Source organism: Ursus arctos, unplaced genomic scaffold (assembly GCF_023065955.2).
Source record: "Ursus arctos isolate Adak ecotype North America unplaced genomic scaffold, UrsArc2.0 scaffold_22, whole genome shotgun sequence".
In the NCBI taxonomy this organism is placed as follows: Eukaryota; Metazoa; Chordata; class Mammalia; order Carnivora; family Ursidae; genus Ursus; species Ursus arctos.
In genome coordinates this window covers 14,421,777-14,447,929 of record NW_026622897.1, presented here as the reverse complement: position 1 = coordinate 14,447,929, position 26,153 = coordinate 14,421,777, and the positions used below count along the sequence as shown (strand labels likewise).

Sequence of the window (26,153 nt, the reverse complement as noted above, 5' to 3'; positions counted from 1 at the left end):
TTCTTTCTTTCTTTCTTTCAAGATTTTATTTATTTGAGAGAGAGAAAGTGAGAAAGTATGAGCAGGGGGAGGGGTAGGAGGAGAGGGAGAAGCAGACTCCCCACTGAGCAGGGAGCCAGGTGATGTGGGGCTTGAGCCCAGGACCCCAAGATCATGACCTGACCTGAAGGCAGACGCTTAACTGACTGAGCCACCCAGGCGCCCCTATTTATTTATTTTCTAACTCCAAGAGGTAGAGATTTTATTTTTAAGTAACTTCTACACCCAAGGTGGGGCTCGAACTTACAACTCTGAGGTCAAGAGTCACGTGCTTCACTGACTGAGCCAGCCAGGCCTCCCCTTATCTCATATTTGTTTATTGTCAGTATGGACCCAAAGGATTCTTAGAGTGGATTATTTATAATTATTAATTATAACAACTTACTATGATTATAAAATTTTATAATTCGAAAATGGTCCCAAATTTGGCCAGTGGGTGAACTAGCCCCTTTTGGTGCATCCTGGGTTCCCTATCAGAGCCTATGCGCTGCACCCTGTACTGTGCTCCCTGTGGCTTGTCTAATAGTCTAGAAGCTTTGAGAGTACCTAGCATATAGGAGACCCTCAATGAATGTTTTAACTACAGTGAAAACAACAGCTTCCTTTTTAAAGATTTGCTAGGACTCTACCTTTAATACCAATAATAGTAATTTTAATGCTAATTTCTCTAATTGTAAAAATAATTTATGTTCAGGGCACCGGGCTGGCTCAGTGGGTAGAGCATGAGACTCTTGATCTCTGGGTTGTGAGTTCGAGCCCCACCTTGGTTGTGGAGATTACTAAAAAAATAAAATAAGGGGGGGGGGCGCCTGGGTGGCTCAGTCGGTTAAGTGTCTGCCATCAGCTCAGGTCATGACCTCAGGGTCCTGGGATTGAACCCCATGTTGGGCTCCCTCCTCAGCGGGAGTCTGCTTGTCCCTCTCCCTCTGCCCCTCCCCCAGCTTGCACACATGCACGTGCTCTCTCTCTCTCATAAATGAATAAAATCTTTTAAAAGTTTTTTAAAAGTTTTAAATTGCAAAAATAATACATGTTCAATGCAGAAAACACAGAAATATAGAAAACACAAAAGGAAAAACAATAAAACGAAACTCATTCTTTGTATCAATCAGAGATAATAATAGATTACATTTTGATGTATATGCTTCCAAAATTTTTCCATATGGGTGTTTCATTTTTGTTTCAAGAAAAGTAAAAAAAAAAAAGTTATTGTAATGCATTTCCTCTTTAATAGGCCTTTTCAAATCAGTCTGCCATTTAAGAATGTTTCTATCATACGAGTGATCTATCTGACAAGGGGTGACTATCCAGAATATGTAAAGAACTACAACTCACGCACACACGATTTAAAAAAGGGCAAAGACATTAAATAGACATTTCTCCAAAGAAGATACACAAATGTCCAATAGCCACATGAAAAGACTCTCAACATCACTAATTAGGGAAATGCAAATGAAAATGCTATTATAAAAACAAACAAACAAAACCCAGGAAATAACAAGTGTTGATGAGGATACGGAGAAATTAGAACCCTTGTGCATTGCCCGTGAGAACGTAAAATGGTGCATTCCCTTGAAAAACAGTACAGCCATTGCTCAACAAGTTAAACACAGAATTACCATGATCCAGCCATTCCACGTCCGGGGATACATCCAGAAGACCTGAGAGCACAGACCTGAACAGATACTTGTACACCCAAGCAACAGCCCTCTTCACAATAACTAAAAGGTGGACACAGCCCAAATGTCATCAGCAGGGGAACGCATGAACAAAATGTGGTCTCTACATATCATGGCGTATTAATTAGCCTTAAAAACAAATAGAGCTCGGACACAGGCTGAAACACAGATGAACCTTTGAAATATTATGCTAAATGAAATAAACCAGACACAAAAGACAAATCGTGTGTGATTCCACTTTATAGAGCCAAATTTATAGAGACAGAAAGGAGAATGGTGGTTGATGAGCATTGTGGGGGAAGGGAAGGGGTACAGAATTTCCCTGGGATACTGAAGAAGTTTTGGAGATGGATGGTGGTGGCGGTTGCCCAGCAATGTGATTGTATTTAATGCCACCGAACTGGTTAGATAGTAAGTTTCATGTTGTGTGTATTTCACCACAATTTTAAAAAATGTTTATATCAGTAAGTTCCAAACTTTGTTGAGCATTGGACCCTCCTGAGGATCTTGAAAGAAATACTAATGCCTGGCTGCCACCCCAGTCCTTGTGATTCTGGTATGGGGTATGGCCTAGGTGTTGGGGTTTTTTTAAAGCCCTCTAGATGAATCCAATGTGCAGTGGAGTTTGGCTCCCAGTCCGATGCTCTTCCCCCAGCATAAGGTCGGGCCCCCAAACCTCTCCTTGGCTGGTGCAGTTAGCGTGGGGAGCACAGCCAGACCATTTTCTCTGCAGGGCACATCCTCCCTGCCCATCTCTCCTCACTTCAGGCCTCAGGTCCGTTAGACCCACCCAGACAAAGAGGGTTCCAGGGTTCATCTCCTGTCTCGTTTTTCATAGCCCTTACCACATTTTTAAAAAAGATCTCATTTATTTGAGAGCGAGAGAAAGAGAGCACAAGTAGGGAGTGAGGAGGGGCAGAGGGAAGAGGGAGAAGCAGACTCCCCACTGAGCAGGGAGCCGATGTGGGGCTCGAGCCCAGGACCCTGAGATCACAACCTGAGCCAAAGGCAGACATTTAACCAACTGAGCCACTCAGGGAGCCCATACTTATCACATTTTTTATTTAACTTATTTACTTGCTCACATTTTTGGGAATCTCCTCTTGCATTAAGTTCCATTCCACATAAATTCCATGAAGGAGGAACAAAATGTCTTTTCACACTTTATTCCTAGCACTTCTAGTAGCACCTGGCAGGTAATAAATGCTCAGTTAATGTTTGTGGAATGAATAAATACTGGATAGGGGAACCTAGTGAGGGGATGGAGGTCAGAGGCTTCCCTGGAGAAGGTGGGTTACCTATGCAAATAGGAGTGGGGTGGGGATGGAGGCAGTCATAAGAGCAAGCCAGGCATATGGAATAGTCTGTGCAAAGGCCCTGAGGCAAGAGGGAACACAGGATATTGGAGGGAACACAGTGAGAACAGAGGGGCCCTTAGGGGAAAGACCAGGGCTGGTCTTGGAGGTCACCTTAAAAATCCTGGTATTTCCTCTAAGATCAATGCAAAGGCCACTGATCCTTACAAGGGCTGTGTATTGGAAAGGGGACCACTCCTGCTCTTTTCCCTTAGTTACCAGACTGTACCACTCTCGTCCTCCTCCACCCAGTGTTCTTCCACTTCCACTCCCTCCTCCTAGGCCCCCTTAGCCTATTCTCCACTTCTCCCACCCCCCAGCTTCCTGTCCAGGGTCTCACCCTGGTGGCCCTCTTCGTCCCCAGTCAGAGCCTGTACCCCTTTCCCCAGCACTTCCCTTTGCTTCGCCAACACCCCAAGACCCTCCGGCCTCCAGACCCACCCACATAGTACACCATGCCCTGGCTGGGTGGCCTGCTGCAGAGGGGTGCAAAACCCACAGCCCACATGTGATCTGAGAACTCTTAACTCCTGACTTCTAACCTCATCTGGTCCCCGCCTGCCTCGTGAGAGAAGCAACTCTGGGTTGTGTGGCAGGGGGGGATTGGGAGCACCTGCTGCCTGACTCAGATTCTGTTCTGGCCCAGGTGGGGCCCATAGAAGGGAAACACAGGGCGGGTGTGGCATCAGACTTTATTGAGAGGATTTCTGTCACTGAGGGAAGGGTGAATTGTTGGGGGGGTGATTATAGAGGTGAAGTGGGAGGAGCGTCAATTCTGACAGGAGTGGGCTGAGGGGATTATGAGGAGTGTTGGGAGGTGAGGCACCGGGGACCTAGGGGAGGGCAGAGGGAGGAAAGGGCTCCGGGGAGAGGGGGCAGGGAGGAGAGGCTAAGGCCCCAAAGAAGCGGGCGTTGAAGCCTGGGAGCAGGCAGTCTTTTCAGGAGAGGAGGCAGGCACACAGGGCAAAGCCGTGGCCTGAGGAAATGGACAGTGTCTGGACCTCCCGGAGGCCTCCTGCCTGGTGCTGGCCTCCTCACTTCCGGGCGCCCAGGGCCAGGGCAATGATGAAGCCCAGAACCAGCAGGAACATGGCAACAGAGAGCAGCACTGTGATGACCACCATGCCCCCCGTCCGGGCCATTCCCAGCCCAATGGATTCCACCTTCCTTCCTGTCAGAAGAGAGAGGAGGGAGGCCTCGGTGGGCAGGAGGAGTCCCTATCCTGACCCAAGGCTCTCTGGCTCACCCGGCTGTCCTTCATCCTTTACTCATCCAACCAATCAGCTGACCCACACATCCGTCATGTAAACATTTATGAAACATCTATGGTCGCTGAGGACACAGACATTAATTGGACCTAGAACCTTTAGTTTATGAGATAAGTCAACAGGCAGTTAAAAGGCCAAGGGCTCAGGGCTAGGATACAAGTACACAAAGAAGCGAAGGGGGCCCAGGGAGGGGCAGCTGGGGGGATGGGGCGGGAGGGCCAAGGAAGATTTGGGGGCCCTGATTTACTTACGAGGAAGCGTAGACATTGGGATCTCTCTACTGGACTCAGTGGATGTCCCCTTCGTCACTAGGTAGGAAATGCTTTTGTGGTGGGGTTTGGGAGAGAGAGGGGAGACTCCTCAGTGATTATCTGGGACTTGGGAAAAGAGGGAGGGAGCCCAGGCCTCCCCCTTCATAGACGTGCCGTTGTTGACCCCTTCAGCTGTATCCTCACTTTCTCACTCCAAGCTGACCGACCCCTCCCCACCAGCAAATGTCAGGACCCATCTTCTCCCCCCACACCCCCTCCCACAGGTGCCCTGGATCCAGTACCTACTAGTATTTGGTTCCTGGTACGAGGTCTGTCACCTGGTATGCACTGAGCCGGGTGACCGTGAAGCCAGCCCCACTGTCCACCACACTCACCAGCTCCCTGCGCCCACGGCACGGAGGCACCACGAAGCTAAATTTCACCACTGGGCAGGAAATTGGGGGTGAAGTCAGGGGTGTGTTTCCGGAGGCCCCAAGGAGAAGGGCAGCATAATATGGGTGGCCCAGGAGAAGGGTCGATAGGAAGGCAGGAGGAGGAGACGGGGTGCTGGTGGTGTGCTGGGTTGGGGTCTCTGGGGACCAGGGGGCCATCTTGGGAGGGGGTAGCAAACCTTGGCTGTCATTGGCTCTCCGGACCATCAGTGTGGCATTGCCCCCTGTGAGGTGACAGGGGGGCAAGGCAACCAGCAGGCTCTCCGTTAGCGCCGGGGACAGCAGACCAGAGATACTGGAGATGTTGAAGTCTGCTGGGGGGGCCAAGAGGGAGGTTCCGGGTGGGGGCAACCAATTTCCTTCCCCACCATCAGATCTGGCCCTGACCCCTGGGGGCCATTTCTAAGGATGCAGACGCCTCCCCCTCCACTCTACGGCGGGCTGGCGGAATACAGGCCTTTGCTTGTCTGACCACCAGGTGGCAGGCTTGGGCTGCGGAAGCTGGGCCATCCACCAAGCGGCCAGACTCTGGGAGCCAGTAGGGGGCAGTGACCAACATTACCCCAATTCCTAGCCTGGGGCCCTTCCCCACACGTCTCTGCCTCCCAGGTTTGGAAGAGAACCAGGAGTGTGCCCTGGGCTCAGTGACTGATGCCTGGTCACTGCCATCACCAGTCCCCTAACCCCAACTGGCCAGACCAGCTGCTCTTTGAGGGCCCTGGAAGGCACAGTGCCTCCTGCATGGGCCTCAGAGGCCCTCCCCACACCCCACCAGAGATGGCAGAGACCTGCAGCCCCCAGGGCCAGGACAGTCAGCAGAATCAGGATCAAGCGCAAGGTCCGGACAGGCAGCAGGGATGCCATAGCTGGGTTGGCAGCTAGAACGGGTGCTGGCAGACTGTGGCTTCCGGAGGCAAGTGAGGCCAGGCCCCTGGGGTGGCTGATTTTGTCTTGGGGTGGGAGGGGCTGGAGGGGAATCTTGTCCAACCTGCCCTTTGGGCCCTACAGCTTCAGGGAAGGCCCCGCAGACAGGTTTTTCAGGACGGGGAGCTGGCTCTCAGGCCAGAAGTGGGGATGCCCTGGCCCGATCTTGATGGTTTAGTCAGCTGCAGAGGGGGAGGGTAGCTAAGGTGGGGTGGAAATCACCCCTTCCGCTGAAACCCCCACATGTTAGGGCCTGAGTACTCCTGCCTGCCCGTGCATTTGGAGTGTGGCCTATAGAGAACCGCTCCCCACAGACTGTGGGAGTCTTCCAGAAGGGCAGCAAGTTCTGAGATTGTCCTGGTACGCAAGACAAGGAGAGGAACTCCGAAGGGCTCCTGACAGACCTTGGCCGGGCAAGGATGGGAAGGACACTGAGGCTGGTAGTAGGGAATGGGGGCAGCAGAAGCAAGGGTTCCAATCCACAGTGTCCCCTGGGGCCCAGATACGGCTGCTCTGGGAGAGGCAGAGGGGTGTTGGTGCCAGGGAGCGTGTGGGAGTCAGATTCCTCTGGAGAGTGGGGCAAAGGGATGCCAGGGAAGACTTTCAGAGAGATGGGAGTGGTGGGCACCAGCCCTGTCCAGCGGGGATGGGCAGTCAGCCGTGGTCAGCAACCGTCGTTGCGCTGACTGAGAAGGGAGGCGAGAGAGACCTGGTAGGAGCAAATGAAAAGAGATAGAACCCCTCTGACTGCATCTCTCACCCTGTGCTCCATCAGACAGAAGTGAGGGAGTTTTTACAGAAACCAAGGAGAGACAAGGAGAAAGTCCCGCTCTAGGCATGGGGCATGTGCCAACATACGTATCCTTACGGCCATCGTGGGCTGTCCATGTCACCGGCTCCCTTTTGTAGATGTGGAAACAGACTCAGAGGGAGACTTTGCTGGGAGACACCCAAGCTGTCCAGGGAGCACTGACGGACATCTCTGGGCCATGAACTGTTCTATCTTCCCAGTCCCAGAGAAGGGCCAGGGTCCTGAAAGGAAGCGAGGGGTCAGGCTGTGTCCTTACCCCATGATGGGACGGGGAGGTTCAAGGCTGGAGTGCAAGCACTGGGTGTGGTGAAGATAGAACCATGGACCCAGGAGTGCGTGCGTGGCTCAGTTGGTTGGATGGCTGCCTTCAGCTCAGGTCATGGTCTCAGGGTCCTGGGATCAAGCCCCACGTTGGCCCCCTGCTCAGCGGGGAGCCTGCTTCACCCTCTCCCTCTCCCTCCGCAGCTCTCTCGCTGTGTTCTCTTTCAAATAAATGAATAAAATCTTTAAAAAAAAAAAAAAAGAACTCATGGACCCAAACAGAGGGCAGGAGGGTCTTAGACCAGCCCTTGTCCTCATTGACTGTGCTTGTGAGTCACTAAGGATCTCGCTGAGAGGTTCTTTCCGATTCAGTGGGTCTGAGGTGAAGGTGAAGCCTGAAAGTCTGCATTTCTAACGAGCTTCCAGGTAACGTCGACTGATGCTAGTGTGAGAGGCCCAGACTTTGAATTGCCACATGCTCTGCACTGCACCCCCTACACGCACACGCGAGCGCACACACACACACACACACACACACACACACACACCATCCTCTTTGGTGGAGATCAGAGGCAGGTTTCCCCCCCCCCAGTCTCCCAGGATGGGCTGCCTTGGGGTGAAGAATTGAATTGTTTCCTGCGCCTTGGCTTCTGTCCCCTTTCTGGTAGGATCCCACCCTCATTCTACAAAGGGAACGAGGATCGCTTGCACATTGAGGAGAACTTTGGAGAGAGGGAACAGACTAGGTGGTGGCATCTTGGGCTGAGGGGATCTTCCTGGTGCTCGTCAAATCTCACCACCAACCTGGAGGGATGTGCACACTTGGGCTCGGGAGGTATCTCTTCCCATTTCAGCCACAAACCAGGAAGCAGAAAGAGGGGGCTCGGTGTATTGTAGTCTGGGGTGTGTTGGGTCCACGCCTCAGCCCACATCCCATCTGAAATTATGAGTGGGACAGAGTAGGGTAGGGCAGGGCAGAGCTCTGACCAGATTTTAAAGGGATAACAGGGCCCTGTGCCTTTAAGCCCTCCCTTTCCCCACCAGCCCCCCTTCCCCACCCCGGCCCTCCCCAGGTTTCTGGAGGAACTGAGAGTTGCGTCTTCTCCCTGCCCTGCCGAGCTGCTCACTGGCTGCTCTGGAGGCTGTGCTTTGCGGTCTCCATGGAAACCATTAGTTGCTAAGCAACTGGAGCATCATCTGTGCTGAGCTCTCGCATCTAATTATCCCATCACAGCGGCCGAGAAGGGTTTGGGGAGCTGCGAGGAGGGGGAGGCCAAGCACAGGAGCAAGAGGATAACTCTTTTAGCTGAGCAGATTCATTGACACGCTGAAGTCATTTAAAGCCACAGCACCCTGGGCCTCTGGAGGATGTCCTCGCGGCTTTGGAGGAAAGGAACCAGGGCCACAAATGCCTGGAGTCTCTCTCTTGGACCCACACTTTCTAGGCTGTCTCCCCCTCGGAGTCTCGATTCTAAACTCACTCAAGTTTCCTCTTCTGCCCCCTTCCTACCACATCTCACACCCAAGTCAACATTTATGAAGAACCCGACATGTGCTAGGCACCAGGTGCACTAAGGCAAAATAAGTCTCCGCCTCCAGAGAGTTCTTAATCTCTATTCCGCCTGGACTCAAAGATTAGCTCCCCAAACTGACCTACTCTTTCTCAACTATAGTACTTTGTATTTGTTCCTGACCGGTGGTAGTTTTGTCGCCAGGTCTCAGATCAGAACCCAGGTCTGTCGGGTATACCAGAGGTTTTTGTTCCGTGATGCAGCTCTTCTGCTTGCCAGTCAGTTAGAAACATGTCCACTGGGCCAGGCGCCTGGGTGGCTCAGTCGGCTACGCAGCTGCCTTTGGCTCAGGTCATAATCCCAGGGTCTTGGGATCAAGCCCCTCATCAGGCTCCCTGCTCAGCGGGGAGTCTGGTTCTTCCTCTCCCTCTACCCCTCCCCCCTCACTCATTCTCTCTTTCTCTCAAAATAAATAAATACAATCTAAAAAAAAAAGAAGAAGAAGAACCATGTCCACTTGACTCCATGGGCTTGTGAGCCTCTGATGGGGACTACTGTCTTCCTGTTGGTAAGCGATACCAAACGACTTTAGGTGAGTCATTCTGAACCTCAGTTTTCTCACCTAGGAAATGGGAAGGCTCATTCCTTTTCAGTCATCTAGCAAGATGTGACAGGTATAAAAATGCTTTACAATAACGGTGCAGAAGGAATGCTGGAGATCATTGTCATAATTGGTAGGAGCAGACTGGGGGAACCGTGGGGACTTGGACCAAGAAGTAAGATGCTGTGGTCACCAAATGTTGGTCTGATGGGAAATGGCAGAGCCTCTATCCTTGAGATCTGAGAAAAAGGCTGAGAGAGAAAAAAAAAAAATCTGAGTCATGCAGGGTTGAAAGTGACCTGGATGCTCCTTTATTTTTTCTAATGCTCCCTATGATGCAACCACTTACCCCAAATCTTCCAGCTTTGTGACCTTGGCCGTGTTACCCACCTGAGTACTCTGAGCTGCAGTTTCCCCTTCTGTAGAAAGGGTGTAAAATCTGTCTCACTGAGGTATTATGACCATCACTCAAGCTAATTTATTTAAGAGTGCCTAGCACGATCTCTGGTTCAATAAATATTAATTTAAGTAATTCATCTTATCCTCTCCTTTAACCCTTCCTACAGATGAAAACTAGAGGCTCAGAGGCAATAAATGAGTTTCCCGAGGTCACAGAGCTAGTAGCTAATGACGTGGGATAGAAATCAGAATTTGGGGGGGGCGCCTGGGTGGCGCAGTCGTTGAGCGTCTGCCTTCGGCTCAGGGCGTGATCCTGGCGTTATGGGATCGAGCCCCACATCAGGCTCTTCTGCTATGAGCCTGCTTCTTCCTCTCCCACTCCCCCTGCTGTGTTCCCTCTCTCGCTGGCTGTCTCTATCTCTGTCGAATAAATACATAAAATCTTAAAAAAAAAAAAATCAGAATTTGGGGGCACCTGGCCGGCTCAGTCAGTAGAGCATGTGACTTGATCTCAGGGTCATGAGTTTAAGCCCCACACTGTGCGTGGAACCTACTTAAAATAAATAAATTAATTAATTTTAAAAATCAGAAATTAGGGGCTCAGTTGGTTACGTGTCTGCCTTCGGCTCAGGTCATGACCTCAGGGTGGTGGGATCGAGCCCCGCATTGGGCTCCTTGCTCAGCAGGGAGTCTGCTTCCCCCTCTCCTTCTCCCCTACCCCTAGTGCTCTCGCTTTCTCTCAAATAATAAATAAAATCTTTTTAAAAAGCCCAGAAATCAGAATTTGGTTTTCCAACTCTGTCATTGATACAGAGGGCAATGGTTGGTCAGGAAAGGTAGACTGAAAGGGAAAGCGATGAGATGTGGGCCAGCTGTACCTTGTACACCAAGCATGCTGCCGGGGCCCCAGGCACACAGGAACTGCCTGCCCACTCGCGTTTCCATTCAGTAGACATCTGTTGAACAGCTCCTCGGTGGTGGGTGCCATGACAGACGAGATACGGAGAGGACAAGAAACCACTCCTGCTCTCAAGTTGCTGCGTTTTGGAGAATGAACCAGTTAAAATAAAGCAGAAGGGGATATTCCAGAAAGAGAACAGCATATGAAAAAGCTCAGAGAAGTGAATTATCCTGACACCTTCTGGGAACCATGAACAAGTACATCTTGCTAGAAAGAAGCATTCAAAGATGAGCAGGACAAGACCTCCAGCCACCAGCTGGGTCACCAGCGGCTTTGTGTCCTATGCTAAGGAGCTTGAGTTTTACCCTGAAGAAAACAGAGAGCCTCTGAAGAGTTTGAATTGTGGAAAGAACATTTTGGAAACAGCGTGGGAAGGGACTGGCAGCGGGTAAGGGACTGGCACCTTGGGTCAGGGTTATTCTGTGTGGCCAGTAGAATCCAGCAGAAGCAATGGTCACTTCTGAGGCTAGATCAGAGAAGGACTTCCCCCTTGCACTCTCTTGGATAGCTCAGTCTGGAGGACATGGGAACACCTCTACGGGGAGGTCCACGTGGCAAAGGATTGAGGCCTCGTGCCAACATCCAGCATGGAACTGAGGCCTTCAGACAATAGCCATGAAAATGAGCAAGCCTGGAAGCAGATCCTTCAGCCCCAGTTGAGCTTTCAGATGACTATGGCCCAGGCCGACATCTTTCACTGCAACTTCACGAGATACTTGGAGCCAGAGCTGCCCAGTTAAGTCTTTTCCAGAGTCCTGATTCTCAGAATAATATTCGTTTTTACAAGCCACTAATAGACAACTCATACAGATATCTTGGGAAATTCAGATGAAAATGACATTTTCATAGTTGGGTGTATTGAGTCTGGGGCACAGAACAGAGGTGGGGGACAAAGAGAGGAAGGTGGGCAATGGTTAAAATTGTGATGTGGGAAACAGTCCTTGGAGAGACGAGGAGAAGGGAAGGAGAAGACAGAAGAGGACAGGATACTAGGACACAGTGTCAGAAGGACAGATGGGCAGAGGGGAGCTGACGAAGGAGGAATGGGAGTGAGGAGGAAAACCACAAGGGAGTGGATGGGGAATTTCCAAAAGGAGGTGTCAAATGGTGTGAAGGTCAGAATTGAAGGTGAGGACTGAGAAATGTCCACTGCGCTTGGCATCTCGGGGGTCATGCAACCTTAGAAGCAGTTTCCTGCAGGTGAGGAAGGCAGACGCGGGACTGCAGGAGTCTAGAGATGACTGGCAGGGGAGGAGGTGGGGATAGAACCACGCGGGCTGCTCCTTGAAGAAGCTTGGCTGGGAAGGGAAGGAGGCAGGGAACTGGAGGGGAATTTGGGGTATGGGAAAGGCTCACCTACTGTGTTTTGTGTTTTTTTTTAAGATTTATTTATTTATTTTAGAAAGAGAGAGAGCACGAGTGGGAGGGGAAGGGGAAAGGGAGAAAGAGAGAATGTCAAGCAGACTGCGCTAAGCGAGAGCTGGACGCTAAGCGAGAGCTGGACATGGGGCTTGATCCCAGGATCCTGAAATCCTGAGATCATGACCGGAGCAGAAACCAGAAACTGAGAGTCAGGATGCTTAACTGACAGCACCACCCAGAGGCCCCACCTGCTGTGTTTTTAGAGGTAAAGATGCAGGAGAGGGAGGGGCGTGACTGACGTAGAGGCTTCTGGAGGAGGGGGAAAATGGTGTTCAGATCAGGGGTGCGGGCATCAGACTTTAGCCACAGGAATGACTCTCTCTCTCAGCAGAGAGAAAAGATTGGGCAACAATGCAGAGAAATTGTGGGGAGAGGGTGGGGGAGAAGGAAAAGGGGAGGAAAGAAGCAAATTAAAGGAGCTCCTTTCTGATGGTCTCCACTTTCTCTGGGAAGTAGGAAACTCACTGGGGAGAAGGGTTTGGGTTCGGAGGAAGTGTGAGAGTTTGAGTAGCTATTTGTGGGGAGAGGAGGACACGGCTACCAAGGGCCTTGAAGAAGGCTGTCTGGTGGCGGCCCAGAGGAACTTGGGGACTGCTCATCTTCAGGGGCGCTGGCTGCGTTAGTCAGGGTTCTCTGGAGAAACAGAGCAGACAGGATGTGTATATAGAGAGAGGTTTATTTTAAGGAATTGGCTCATGTAGTTGTGGAGGCTTGGCATATCCACAATCTGAAGGGGGAGGCAGGCAGGCTGGAGACCCAGGAAAGAGTTGCAACTGGAGTCCAAAGGTGGTCTGCTGGCTGAATGCTTTCTTTCTAGGGGAGGCAAGAGGGGAGGTCAATCTTTGTTCTATTGGGGCCTTCAACTGATTGGATGAGGCTCACCATACCATGGGGTAATCTGCCTTACCCAAAGTTCTCTGATTTACATGTTCGCCTTATCCAAAAAACACCTTCACAGAGCCATCCAGAATGATGTTTGACAAACTATCCGAGCCCCCTGGCCCAGTCAAGATGACACATAAAATTAACCATCACACTGACCTTGACATTTGGGGAGCTTTTCAAATTATACAACAGCTTGAGTGCAAAGATGATAAAACTGTCAGGTTGTACTGACTCAAGGTTCAGGTTTCCAAGGCATGGAAAGTGCAGGGTGTTGGCAAGAGTGAAGGGCTGGAGATGAAGATGTGGGCTGGTTATGAGAAGGGGTGATGGGTGCAATGGGAAGGAGCACTGAAGAGTGGGGTCAAGGTCGAACAAAGATGTGAGCAGAGAGGAGGAGTGGGGGAGCGTGGACAGGACGACAGAGAGTGGCGGCCATCCAGGTGGCTACCGGGGAAAGCAAGCCGAGGCCCTCACTGCAGCTGAATGGAGCACGAAGTTGTGAGGCCAATGGCGCAGACCCCGGTGTCTCCAGGAGCCAGGCAGATAACAAAAGCAGTAAAACAAGGTGAGTGAAATTGGGGCCAACTGGACAGAGCATAGCAGCGGGAGCTCCGGTTCAAGGAGAAGCGTTCCCTTGCGGAAAGGGGGGCCTAGGACAGTTGTGCCTCCTCTTTTTTCTTTTTTCAAGAGAGGCCAGACATCTGAATTTGTAGGTAACATGCTCTTATTTTCAAATCTAAACTAATATATATTATAAAATATTGTGAGCCAAACAATAAACATCTTTGAAGACAGCTTCAGCCCTGGGAACACCAGATTGTGTCATCTGGGACCGGGTGTTAGAACAGGAGAAGGTGGGGGCGCCTGGGTGGCTCAGGCGGTTGGGCGGTTGGGCATCTGCCTTCAGCTCAGGTCATGGTCCTGGGGTCCTGGGATGGAGCCCCAGGTCGGGCTCCTTGCTCAGTGGGAGTCTGCTTCTCCCTCTGCTCCCTGCTCATGCTCTCTCTCACTGTCTTTCTCTTTCAAATAGATAGATAGATAAATAAATAAATAAACAAACAAACAAACAAACAAATAAAGTCTTAAAAAGAACAGGAGTAGGTGTTTTGCTAGAGCGCAAGGAGGAAGGATATTTGAGGTTGAGGGGATAGAGTCTGGAGGGCTGTTGAAGCAACCAGTGGTTCGGTGTCACCAGTGGCCAGAGCCCTGGCGAGGAGGGCTTGTGATGGAAGGGGAGGGAGAGGAGGAACAGACACAAAGAAGCAACTGCCCTGCAAAGGCCTGGCACACCATGTTTTCCACGGACAGTGAGGAGCCTCTGACGGGGCTGGAGTAGGGAAGGGGCAAAATTCAGTTTGGTTGGAGAAAGATTATTGTGGGAGAAGGTGGAGGCTTCATTGTGGGGTCATTAACCCTCTCCTTAGGCCTGAAGGAGAGCTAACCCATCCAAGAAATAATGGTGGCCGAATTAACACGAATTAATTTATTCAGGAAATGTTTATTAAATGCCTTTGCACCAGTCACTGTGCTGAGTACTGGGCATTCAGAGGTGAACAAGATTGCTCTCCCGGAAATTATGGTATAATGGGAAATACTGGAGTCCACTCAACTACACTGCAGCAGGACTTTAGTAGAAAAAGTAATGCCAACAGTTATTATTTACCGAGTATTTACCACATGTCAAGCACTGCCCTAAGTCCTTCATTTGTTTTCTTGCTTAATCCTCATTGCAATCTCCAGGGGGGTGGGGGGATGGGTACTGTTATTATCCTCATTGTATTAATGAGGAAACTAAGGTCAGAGACATTAAATGACTTGCCAAAGAGGCTCCTCATGGAAGGGGCAACTCCAATGGGCTTGGGCAGTCCTGGAGGGCTTCTTGGAGGAAATAGTAAATAAGCGAAGCTCTGAAAGTTGAGCAGGAGTTTGAAGGGTGAAGATGGAGGGAGGGAAGGGGGAGAGGGGAGGTTCTTCTAGGCGGAGAGAGCTGCAAAGCCTCAGTAAAGGACTGGAAGGTTTCGAGTGCAATTTGGGGAAGTCATTGGAGAAGTAGCCAGGACCAGATGAAGAGCTTTGTAAGCCCCTTTAAAGAATTTTGATTTTTTAAAAAAGAATTTTAATTTTTATCCTAAGGATAAAAAGAAGCCGTTGAAGGGTTTTATTATTTTTTTTAAAGATTTTATTTATTTATTTGACGGAGAGAGAGACAGCCAGTGAGAGAGGGAACACAAGCAGGGGGAGTGGGAGAGGAAGAAGCAGGCTCATAGCCGAGGAGCCTGATGTGGGGCTTGATCCCATAACGCCGGGATCACGCCCTGAGCTGAAGGCAGACGCTTAAGGACTGCACCACCCAGGTGCCCCCGTTGAAGGGTTTTAAACTGGAGAGCGTCAGGATTAAATCTGTATCTTAAAAAGGCGGTTTTGCTGCAGTGTAGAGATTGTGCTGGATGAGTAGCTGGGAGATATTCTAGATGTCTCTTGACACACTGCTGCGATACGATTCTGGGAAAAAAACACCAGAGAGGGAATTTTGGGGTGATGGTTGGATCGGGAGGGCTATGGGACAGGGTGGGGAGCAGAGTGAAGGATGCCTCCCAGGCCCGGCTTGGGGAGCTGAGCAGACTGGGCAGACGGTGGCACTGTCACTAGCTGGGGTTCCAGGGGTGAGGGGGAGGGAAATTGTGGGGAGGGGTTGGAGATCTGTCACTTTTAAACTCGCTGAATTGAAGTGCCTGAGGGACACCCAGGGGGAGATGTGTGGAAGGCGCTGGATGCTGGTCTGGAGCTCAGGAAGGCTTCCGGCACAGGTGTGACAGCTCCGGCCTGCCTCGGGGAGGAGCACCGGCCAGTGAGAAGACAAGAGCAAGGTCAGCGCCTGGGGAGCACCATCAGGGTCAAAGGGAAAGAGGCGCCTGCAAAGAGGACCGAGAAGCTTCCCTCAAAGGAAAAAGAGGAGCCAGGAGGGCGTGGTATCCCAGGTACCCAAAGAAGAATGCTTCCAGGGACCATGCTCCCCAGCAAACTGGTTCACAGGAATGGGAGAGAGTTGAAATGTGCTCCTTGGCTCGGGCAAGTGGGCGTCATGGAGATTGCTGCCATCTGGGAGTGATGGTGTGTGAATGAGGGCAACTGGGGTGGGCACGAGGGTGTTGAGGGACTGACTTTCTGGGTGGAGCTGGGTCTGGGATTCCCTGAAGGGCTAAGAGACCAAAGGCCTAGGGAGGGCAGGTGTGAAGGGGGAGGGTAGGAAGAATCTTCTCCTCCACCCCCACTGCCACAGTTCCTTACCCACTTGTACCTCAGGCTGGGTCCCCTTCCTGGTTGTCTGTAGGAACCTATGGTGAGCACAGAGAAGGAGGTCAGGAGGGGCTTCCTGGGATATTGGTGGAGTGTGGAGAAGGGGTGAACTGATGCAGAAGTAAGCGGGTCTGGGGCAGCCTTCCCTTCAGGCCCGAGGAGGAGGAAGGAGCTCTATTCCCTCCTCCCCCTCTACCGGGGTGTGCGGCAGGGACCTGGGAGCTCAAGCCCAGGGAACAGGGGACCCAACAGAATTGTGCCCTGTAGCCCCCACTCTTGGGGCCCAGCCATGGCTGACCCCCCTCCACTTCCGGGTCAGGCTGTGGCTCCAGCCAGTCCCCAGAGAGAACAGGGAGGTGTTTCAAGGTGGCTGCTAGGAGGAAAAGCAAGGGTAGGGGATGGGGCCGAATCCTTCGGAATCCCACCCCACCCTCTGGCACAGCTACCCGAGGTCGCAGCCCCGAACTCTGCCTTCTCCCATCTCCTCGGGCCCTGTTTGCTATGCACAGCAGATCCGGTGCCCTTTACAAAACGGTTATTTGTACAGAAGCCCGAGGGAGGGGGAGCGAGACCGCGTCCCCCCCCACAGCCACTCGCACTTGCAGGGACCTGCCCCCAGTCACACTCGCTCACCAGCTCAGAGGCTGCAAGCCTGAGTGCTCCCCACTCGGCCTTGCTGGAAGTTTCTCCTCAGCTCTGCCGGAAACGCCTGCCTCAGAGCTTCCCCTCACCCCCACCAGCCTCTCCCCCTCAGCCCTTCCTCCCCACTCCCCTAGCCCTGCGTTCTGCACTCCCCTGCTCCCCCCACTTCGCCTAGAGCCACGTGGGCTGCCTCGGCTGTGGCGCATTTGCCTCAAGTGTCCCCAGTTCTCTATCTCCAAGAATGGAGTGAGAGCCTTGAACTGGCCCTCCCCGGCGCCTCCCCTCCTGCCCGTCCTGTCCTAAGGGTGCCCGGAACGCTGGGCGTGGGAAGCGGGTGGTGGAAGGTAGCAGGCAGGGGGTGGGAGGGTGGGGGGGCAGAGGGGGAGCAAGGATGGCAGTAAATGGCTTTGAAGCAGACGAGCCAGGACTACACACCCCAGCTCCCGAGCTGCTACTTTCCAGCTTGGGACCCTGATCTCAGTTTCCTCTCTGTCTATGGAGGCGGTACCCCTCCTCGAGGGGCTGTGGTGAGGCCTTAGAGATCCCGGCCTGAGCGGCCCGCACAGGGTCTGGCACACGGTAGGTTCTTACAACAAGTCCCCTCCCCTCTCTTCACGGGGTGGGGGGTGCTCTGAGGAAGAGGTAGGAGGACAGAAACTAGGGTGGATGGAGAGAGCTGTCCCGGAGCCAGCCAGCGAGGCGCACTGGGGGTGGGGTACAGATCTGTTCTGTGTCAGCCCAGGGTGGAGAGGAGCAGAGAAAGTGCCAGAGCCCCAGCCCCTCCCAGGCTTCTGTTCTGTCTGCACTCCTTGGACTGGCCTTGGGGAGCCCTCTGGGAAAGGCAGTCCTCAGGCCAGGGGGAGGGCTGGGGGGGGCGGGCCTGGTGTGGGGGCACAGCCTCTGGGTCTTGAACGACCCCCTCCCCACTCCCCCAACTCATAATCCGATTTCTATTCCTACTCCCTCCTCTGGACCCGTCGCCATGGCAACAGTTTTCTCAGTTGCACTTCATCAGTTTCTCGGCAAATCTTTTTTTCTGCCCCCTCCTTCAGTCTCTTTTTCTCCTCCATCAGCCTGCATTTCTACATACTCACGGTGCTCACCTTGCGCTTTATCCCCCTCCTTCTCTGTTCCTCTCTGGCTCTCCCTCTGTCCCCGCCCTGCTTCTGTCCAAATCTCTCTTTTTACAGCTCCCCTCCTGTCTCTCCCTTTTCAAGCCCCTGATTGTAGCAACAAGCTAGAGGCTGTTGGCTAGACAAGAACTTGAGTCCTTCTGATAGCAGGGCCATGGAGCAGAGAGTCCTGGAGGGGTGGGGTTTGGGTGCCAGTGCGCTCTGGACCGGGCCTGTGATGTCAAGGTGAACATAAGGTCGTGTTCATCTGTTTGGCTCTGACGGGGGGGGGGGGGGGGGGGGGGAGCCCTCTTGGGCACTTTCTCCTCCAGTCCTTCTCCTGCTGCCCATAGCTCCACTTAGATCTCCACCTGCTCACCGGTCAGATCCACTGGGATGTCCTACTATCCGGCCTGCTTCCACCACTCTAAACACGCACCCTTCCTCCCTAATTCATCACCCCTCTATGTATTTCCCTGTTGCTGCCCGCGTCTCCTCTCTCTGTCATTCCCCACATCATCCAAGGTGAATCTATTCTCCTTTTGAAACGTCATCACATCTGCTTCTAGCCCTCTACCATTTCGTAGATGTGGCCATGGACCAAGCAGCAAGCAAAGTCAATCTGGGCCTCGCTAGAGGTTCACTTCACACTTGGACTTTTTACTCGGGTCTATCATAAATGTAGACCCCCAGAAACCAAACCTGTCCTAAACACGACTTTCTTCTCTCCTCCTTCCTTCCCCTGCGTTTTCTTCTTAATTTATTGACAGCCTATTAGGTATAAGGGTTTTCATATATATCATCTCATTTAATTGCCACGGTAATCTATAGAGTAGGTATTATCCCATCCTACAGGAGAAGAAACTGATCCTGAGTGGCTAAAGTAATTTGCTCAAAGTTCTACAACTAGAACGTGACGGAGCTAGGACTCAAATTTGGATCTGTAAAGTTCCAAAGTTAGTGTTTTGCTTTATTTTTTGGCTATATCAACCTGCTTCCATAAGGCTTTTGTACTCAAAAACCTTCTAAATTTTCTTATTCCTCCTTTAGGCTTTTGAGACTCATGATGATGTGACCCCATCCCCCCTACAAAGCCATGTGTCTTCTTACTTCTCGATGTGACACTGATTGGTACCAACCAGGAGAACATTTGTGTGTTTTAGGGTTTTGTCTTCATCCCTGTCCTGTTAAATATTTTTATTACTATCTTATATGAAAACACAGTATCACGTTTCACACATATAAGCCGGAGAGATAGTAAGCACTTTGAAGGACAAGATAAGGATCCCAAAATCATCTCCATGCAAAGAATGTCAGGCCAACTTAACAAGATGAAATGATCGGAGGTCTATGTAAGATCTCAGCAATGCATAATGGACCAGACATGGCTTAGAAGCAGTTCAGGTGAAAAAAAAAAAAAAAAAAAAAAGCAGCAGCAGCAGCAATTCAGGTGAAACAGAATCACAGAGTCGAGGGGTTTAGTAAGTTCAGTTTACGTCATCAGCATAATATGGTTGCCAAAAGTAAACTCAATGTCAGGCCATATGAACAGAGATATAGTGTTTGGAATAAAGGAGAGGATTGATAGTCCTGCTTTACTGTAAGTTGGCCAGGTGTCTGTTTAGTGAACTGGGAATGTTGAGGTTGGAGAGGAGGGTCAGGAGCCATTAAAGCTCAAATATGTGAAAGGCTATCATGGGGAGGAAGGGTTAGACTCACATTGTGTGATCCCAGGAGGCAGTGTGTGGCCTAACAAGGGCAGACCACTGGAAGACAGGGCTCAGCTCAAAGGAAGGCAAAACAAATGTTCGTTCATTCGGGCGCCTGACCGGCTCAGTCAGCAGAACATGTAACTCTTGGTGTCAGGGTTGTGAGTTCAAACCCCATGGTGGGCCTAGAGCTTACTTTAAATAAATAAATAAATAAATAAATAAATAAATAAATAAATAAAACTTTGAATTAAAAAAAAACCCCACAAGTGTTCATAAATGGAACGGGCTGCCTTGGGAGACGGGAAGCTCCCCGCTACTGGAGGTGTTCAAGATGGTCACACACTGCTTGCCAGGGGTGTTGGAGGGGGTGGTGTGCGTGGCAGAAAGAACCTGAACCAGGTAGTTGGTCTTCGTTGAGGCCCCTTCCCACCAAAATCTGTGATCCCTCCTGCTTTTGTTCTTTCCGTGCCCCTCACCAAGCCCTGTGCTCCCCGGACCCAGGTCAGTCTCCTCTTTCTCCGCAGGGCTCCCCGAGGTTGCAACCTGAACACATTCCATCAAGCCCACCCCTTTTCATTATGGAGCATCTTTTATTGTTTTAACTGTGCCACCTATGAGCTCCTTGAGGGCAGGTGCCTGTTGTAACTGTTACAGGATCAAAACTTCTTTATCACTGACTGTTCTCAGCCTCCCTCTGTCTCCCCTCCCCTCCCCTCCCCCCCCAAGATAATTTTATCCCTCACCTGTTGCTGGAAATCTTGTCTTAGCCTGCTCAATTCCAGAGCTTCTGTGATACAGAACTGGGAGAATAGCAGGTGAGAGACAGGAGGCAGGGGCGAGGCAGTTTTCTTGTGTGTTAGGGAGAATCTGGGGAATGGGTGAAAGAAAAGGACAATAATGAAGCCTGACAGGCTAAACCAGTCCATATGATAAGGGGAGGAGAGCGGGCAAAGAGAGGCAGAGAGCTGTGTGGACTACCGGACTACCGGGGACAGAGCTTGCCGCAGAGTGAGTGGGCCGCTGTAAGGGGTAGCAGAATAGAAGACGAAAGGGGATTTTAACAAGCGGTGCCGTAGGTTACGAATTGGATCACCAGGAGATTCAAGTAAATGTTGGGATTCCTTTTTGAAATGATTTTTGGTAGTGGGAAATTATTTGGGTTGTGGGGTCCCAGAATATATTCAGGTTTTAGATCCTGCAACTTTTGCGGGATCCAGCATAGGGCGTAGGCACCCCATGAGGCAGGACCCCAGGGTGTAGGCACCCCATGAGGCAGGACCCCAGTCCCAGCAGACAAAGCAGACGGGGTCCCGAGGCTGTGGGATTCTGCCCAAAAGACGGGAACGTTAGGCTTCTCTTACCTCAGCGGCATGTCTTGTAAACCCATCTCCTGATCTGGGACTTCAAGTTCCGAATGCCCTAGCAGTTAGAGTCGGTTATGGGTCTTGACAGATGGAGAACATGAGCCCCAGGAAAGGCCATCAGCTTGCTCGAAGTCACAGGGCAGGTTTGAGGCCTCACTGGACTGGCACTACGCCGGGCTTGGGGATTGGTCCACAGTCCAGATATGCCATTTTTCCACTGGGCCAGAGAGCTACCTGCATGTAAAGAGAGTCCTGATGAGAGAGAAGGGGGGTGCAGGGGCAGCTGAGCACCCCTCCCTGTGTTCAGAGTCCTGCACCAGGCTCTGGGGGATGTCCAGATAAGGAGGCCAAGCCTGCCTTCCCAGATCGCGTGGCCTCGCAGGGAAAGGAGCCAGACACAGGAAGAAGTCCAATGGAAAGTTGGAAGCAAGCACTGCAATGATGTGTGGGAAGGGTCTGGGCTGGGAGTCAGGAGGCCTGGGCACCACTGCCAGCCATCACCCTATCACCATTCTGGGCCTCAGTTTCCTCACCTGTGAACAGTGGTTTGTTTTTTTTTAATTAATTTATGGGGGGTGAGGGGCAGAAGGAGAGGGAGAGTCTTAGGGAGACTGCACTGAGCACGGAGCTGATGCAGGGCTCCATCTCAGGACTCTTGAGATCAGGATCTGAGCCCGAAACCAAGGGTGGGAGGCTTCACCGACTGAGCCACCCAGGCGCCCCCACCTGTGAATATTTTCTTAAAAACGAAAGCTCTCTAGTGCTACAGAGAAGAGCAAATGAATGCAGTAACCTGAGTGCTTCTCCCCATGCTCGCCCCTCCCACAATCTCAGAAAGGCTCTTGCCCCTCAGGTGATGGCAGAAATTAGAATGTTCCCGGGCCTCAGAACTGCTCCGCACCATGCAAGGTGAGGCGGTGAGGTGTAGGAGGTGACATGTGGCTTTCTCTGGGCCCCTGCCTCTGGTAGCCTCTCCTGGGCTTTGGAGGCCACCATCCCCCTCCCCAAGCCCACCAGAGCTAGGTGTGTTTCTCTCTCAACTAACCAAGCCTGCTGTTTAATTGTTATCTTCCTGATAACGAGACTGAAGATAAACTCATCCGACCCTTTTGGTTTACATTTGAAAAAAACTAAGGCCCCTGAGACAGGGTGTGACTAGGCCAGGGTCACATGTGACTTGGCCAAGGTCACGTACTCTCCGCTCTCTGGTCGGTCTTCTTTCTCTGGGGACTTGGGGAATTCATCGGGAAGGGATTGTTTGGGGGGGCACCTGGCTGGCTCTGTCAGTAGAACATGGAACTCTTGTTCTCGGGTGGGTGTAGAGATTACCGAAAAAACAAAATCTTTAAAAAATAAAAAGAAAGAAAAGAAATGGGTTGTTTGGGAATGCAGCCTTAGAGATCCCTCCGTCCTCCCTGGTAAAGGCTGGTGAGATCCCTTGGTGGGATCCTGGTCTATCTTTACGCCTCCAGGGAATGTCCTGTCGGCCTGGACAGAACCACACCTTAGGTGGGTTAAATCTCAGCTCAGTTGTTGCTCCCTGCGTTCGGAGGAAACTTTCCAGACTCCGAAGTCCAGGATAGGGGTCTCTCTGAAGTACTCCCCAAGGCTTTATGACAACAAATTGAGATCACTTGTTTGCTTGTCTGTCCCCAACTAGACTGCAGGCTCTGAGGGCAAGGACAGTATCTGTGCTGTTCACCGACGTATACCTATTGTATGGTCCAGTGCCTGGCACATAGTAGGTCCTCAAAATGGGTTTTTGAATGAATAAGTAGATGGGGTTGGTCAGAGCAGGATTCCAGGAGGAAAAGGCAAATGCTGAGGCAGGTGTCACAGCCTGAAAGGAGGACAGAATTGTCCCTGTTTGGGTGAAGTGCCCCTAGAAAAAGGAAGTCTTAGACGATAATGGGAAATGGGGAGAGGCAGGGAAGTAAGGCAACTGAAAGGGAAAACGAAGAAGGAAGGAAGCCTGCAAGAGCATGACCTTCAGTAACCTGGGAGGGCTTCTGGGTGGAGGGGAGGAAGGGTCTCAGCCCTGAGGGTGAGAAAGGGAAGCGGTTGTGAGCACCCAGAATCCTTCAAGAGGGTTTCTTTTAGGAGGAGAAACCCAGAGGGCAGCTTGGCTGGAGGGGAGGGAAGCTGAAGTGCAGCAGGGTAACTGGTAGGAGCTTTGAAGCCTGGCTACAGGTCTGAATTTGATGCTGGGGTCTGGAGGGAATGGGCGTTCTGGGAAGGCTGGGGGCACAGAAAGAAAAAGAAGGTGAGGAGCAGCTTCCTTTGACCCCCTCTATTAGGTTGAGGCCCTGGGAGGACAGGGCTATGTCTTCTGTCCCCCGTCGCCCCCAGTCCTTCTCCAGTCCCTGGGCACTTGGAACCCACAAGGAGAGTCCCCTTGGGCAAAGCTCTGGAAGTGGCTGAGGCAGCCTGCTGAGTGGGGGTGACAGGGCAGGCATTGTGGGAGCTCCCTCCTTCCCCGAGTCTTCCCAGAGGATTCCCTTTACCTCCGCAAGTGCTATTCTTTCGGGAGCAGTACTCTGTCTCCAAAGTCCTTCTTCACCCATCCCCACCTGAGCATAGCTTGCGCCAGCAACTGCTAAGCCAGATCTAGCCACCAGGGGGCAAAAAAAAAAAAGCAGCCCTTAGGTCAGTGTCCCTCCACCTCCACCCCGCCCCCCCTCCCCCGCCCCCCCACCTGAAGGCCGAGATGGGCGGTGCCTCACCTGGCTCTCACGCGGAGTCGGGTAGCCCCGTTAACCCCTCCCTGCCCAGCCTGGGTTACTTCCCTCAGGCAGAGTCATTCAGAGAAGGCAACTCTGATGGTGCAGGGGGTGTTGCCCAAGAAAGGGGCTAGGGTGGAGACGAAATCAGGGTTTCCAGTTGTTCAGGCCCTTGTCCCAGCCGGAGCTGGCGGAGGCCAGCATTCCCTGCCTCAGTCGGGAGCTCTCTCCGCAGAAAGGTGAAGGAGCCCCCTGGAGGCAAAAGAGGCTTGGGCTGCGGTCACCTGCGTGGGGCCGCACCGGGGATAACAGAGAATGCTGGGGCAGCCACAGAAGCCAGACTTCCGGGTTCTCCGCAGCCTTCCGCCTGTCAGAGACCTTTGTAACAACTAGTGGTGGGGGGAGGGTGGCCAAAGAGTGGAGGGAAAGACACAGAGGACTGGGGTGGCGGGAGTGTAGACAATTAAGATTTGGCAGCAGAATGGGCCAGATCACAACGCTCTCAGGTGCCGGGTTTTGTGCGTCTCTCCTGGAGTACCAGGCAGCCAGCCTTCCAGGGCTCTGACCAGCCCAAATCCCGAGATTGCATTCCGGGCCACAAGGGGTTAAACAGTGGTGGGAGTGGGGTCCGGAGCCCCTCCCTCCTTCCCTCCCTCCCAGCGTCACCACCTCGGAGTCCACCAGGCTGGCACTCAAGGAGTTAAGTCTGCCCGCAATCTGCAAGACTGGAGCCGGGGAGGGGGAGGAGGGGGGAGAGAAGGGGGGAGAGAAGAAGGGGGAAGCAGACTGCAGGGAGACAGCGCCAGGAACCCCCTCCCCAGGGACCTGGCCCCTGGGCCCCCAGCCCCAAAAGAGGCCCTGCCCTCCCCGGGGTCGTGCTCTCTTCCCCCGCCCTGCCTCCGCCCTCCAGCTTTGTGTCCCCAGGAGGGTGGGCTGCAGGATTTCCAGCCAAGCCTTGGCTGCCTGCTCAGTTTTTCCAAACCCTCCAGTCGGGGAAGGCGGGAGCCCTGTCAGGATAAGAGTCCCTCCCCCCAATGCCCCCGCCGGCCCCCTCTCCCAGCCTTTTTCCTGCCCCCGCACCTTTCCCAAACTTCTTTCCCTTTCTGATCCTGGACCCTGCGCCCCCTATCCCCACCTCTACTGGCTCCCAAGCTCCAAGTTCAGGTTGGAGGGGCCAGGTGGGTCCCATAGTCCTGGCGAGGCGCTGGTAAAGCCAAACTCCTCAGGCCGACACTGAGACCTGCTGGGCGCCCGCCCGACTCCCAGCCTTGGCGCCCGCCCCATCCCAAGACGTGGCCCCAGGTCCACCCGGGAAGGTGGGCCAGGGGTCTCCCGCCCCGGGATGGAGGTGGTGCCGGGGGCGCCGGCAGAGCTCGGCAGCGGACTCTGGGCGGCTGGTGCCAGGCTTTGGGGCACGCTTCGAGGAGGGGGCAAAGTGTTCCGAGCGCTGGCACGGTTCTGTCCAGCAGGTCTATTATATAATAATCACCATCTATCAGGAAGCCAGGCAGCTGGAGTGAGTGGGGAAGCCAGGATGCCCGGATCCGCTCCTCCTCCAGGCCCAGGAAGGTATCTCCACCAAGATGGGGGTGTGGGCGCTGCCCAGAAGTGAAATGATGTGGGGGTCGAGGGGCAAGTGAGGGGCCCTGGGCAGTCCGAAGGCGGCCCCGAAAACCCCGCCCCCAGAACGCTGACTGACAGTGCTCTGAGCCAATGATTGAAGTCACTGTAGGGCTCAAAGTTAACCCTTTCTTGGGTCCTTAGTTGCTTTAGGGGATTAGAGTCCCTTCCCAGGAACTGTTCTGCAGTCCTGAATCCCTCCCACTTGTTTGAGGTCGGTGAGGAGTCCCAGCTGGAGGATCCTTGCGTCCTAATCACCTCGCGAAGTAATCTCAGACAATCAGGAGCCCTAGCGCCGCGCCGCCCAACCCTCCACCCCTGCCTCCAGTCCCGGAGTAAATTGTATTACACGATGTGGTTGTGTGTGTACACTCTGTGGTTCCAGAGCCAGGCCCGCATGGCGCTGGCACACCCACCCTGAGCCACGAACAGGCCCCCTCACACCCCTATGCCCATGCCGGCACTTCCACCAACACTCGCTGACACACCTGTGACACTCCTCGTGACACAGTGACACACAGATACATGGAAACACCCGGCGATTCCTCAAGTTCGCCAGTAGAGGGAGCCGCTCGATGCCGGCAGTGGGCCGCCAGCCCCTCTTCTCCTCTCCTCGCTCACTCCAGGGTTCCACCCAGAACTCGTGGCTGCCCAGAGCTCAGCGCCGCAACCCAACCTGGAACCTACGCTGGGGGAATGAGTCACAGCCCCACCCAGGGGAGCGCTCTACATGGCTGCTTCGCAGGACGTGCCGAATACGCTTGAACTTAATGTGTACCGCGCTGAACAGACCTTTTGCAACAGAGCCATCACTCACTCGGGCAAACACTGTTTTCTGGACCTCCTGTGAACTGGGCATTGTGCCAA

The 26,153-nt window shown here is 52.8% G+C and overlaps 1 protein-coding gene across 7 annotated transcripts; it reads right to left on the bottom strand.

Moving 5' to 3' along the window:
* Positions 1-3,753: 3,753 nt before the first annotated feature.
* Positions 3,754-25,350, bottom strand: UPK2 (uroplakin 2). 7 transcript variants are annotated; one of them, XM_044386593.3, is made up of 13 exons: positions 24,802-25,149; positions 23,670-23,918; positions 23,451-23,553; positions 20,944-21,180; positions 20,326-20,449; positions 16,108-16,154; positions 10,430-10,588; positions 9,174-9,403; positions 5,833-7,000; positions 5,224-5,355; positions 4,899-5,037; positions 4,593-4,663; positions 3,754-4,244 (listed from the first exon to the last, which is right to left on the bottom strand). In XM_044386593.3, exons 9-13 carry the CDS (start codon positions 5,906-5,908, stop codon positions 4,108-4,110), a joined length of 555 nt encoding a protein of 184 aa, XP_044242528.1. In that variant the 5' UTR covers positions 5,909-7,000; positions 9,174-9,403; positions 10,430-10,588; positions 16,108-16,154; positions 20,326-20,449; positions 20,944-21,180; positions 23,451-23,553; positions 23,670-23,918; positions 24,802-25,149; the 3' UTR covers positions 3,754-4,107. The 7 variants fall into 7 exon arrangements, 1 of the variants encoding a protein (XP_044242528.1); XR_008961017.1 differs by lacking the exons at positions 3,754-4,244; positions 4,593-4,663; positions 4,899-5,037; ... (3 more) ...; positions 10,430-10,588; positions 24,802-25,149 and adding exons at positions 14,976-15,321; positions 25,156-25,318; XR_006410230.3 differs by lacking the exons at positions 3,754-4,244; positions 4,593-4,663; positions 4,899-5,037; ... (4 more) ...; positions 23,670-23,918; positions 24,802-25,149 and adding exons at positions 14,976-15,321; positions 25,156-25,350.
* Between the last annotated feature and the right edge of the window lie 803 nt (positions 25,351-26,153).

Coding starts and splice junctions, on each gene's coding strand:
- UPK2 (XM_044386593.3), bottom strand. CDS start 5,908: ATGGCATCCCTGCTGCCTGTCCGGACCTTGCGCTTGATCCTGATTCTG. Junction 5,038..5,223: donor GAGAGCCAATGACAGCCAAG/GTTTGCTACCCC, acceptor TTTCCTGCCCAG/TGGTGAAATTTAGCTTCGTG. Junction 4,664..4,898: donor GTACCAGGAACCAAATACTA/GTAGGTACTGGA, acceptor CCACCACAAAAG/CATTTCCTACCTAGTGACGA.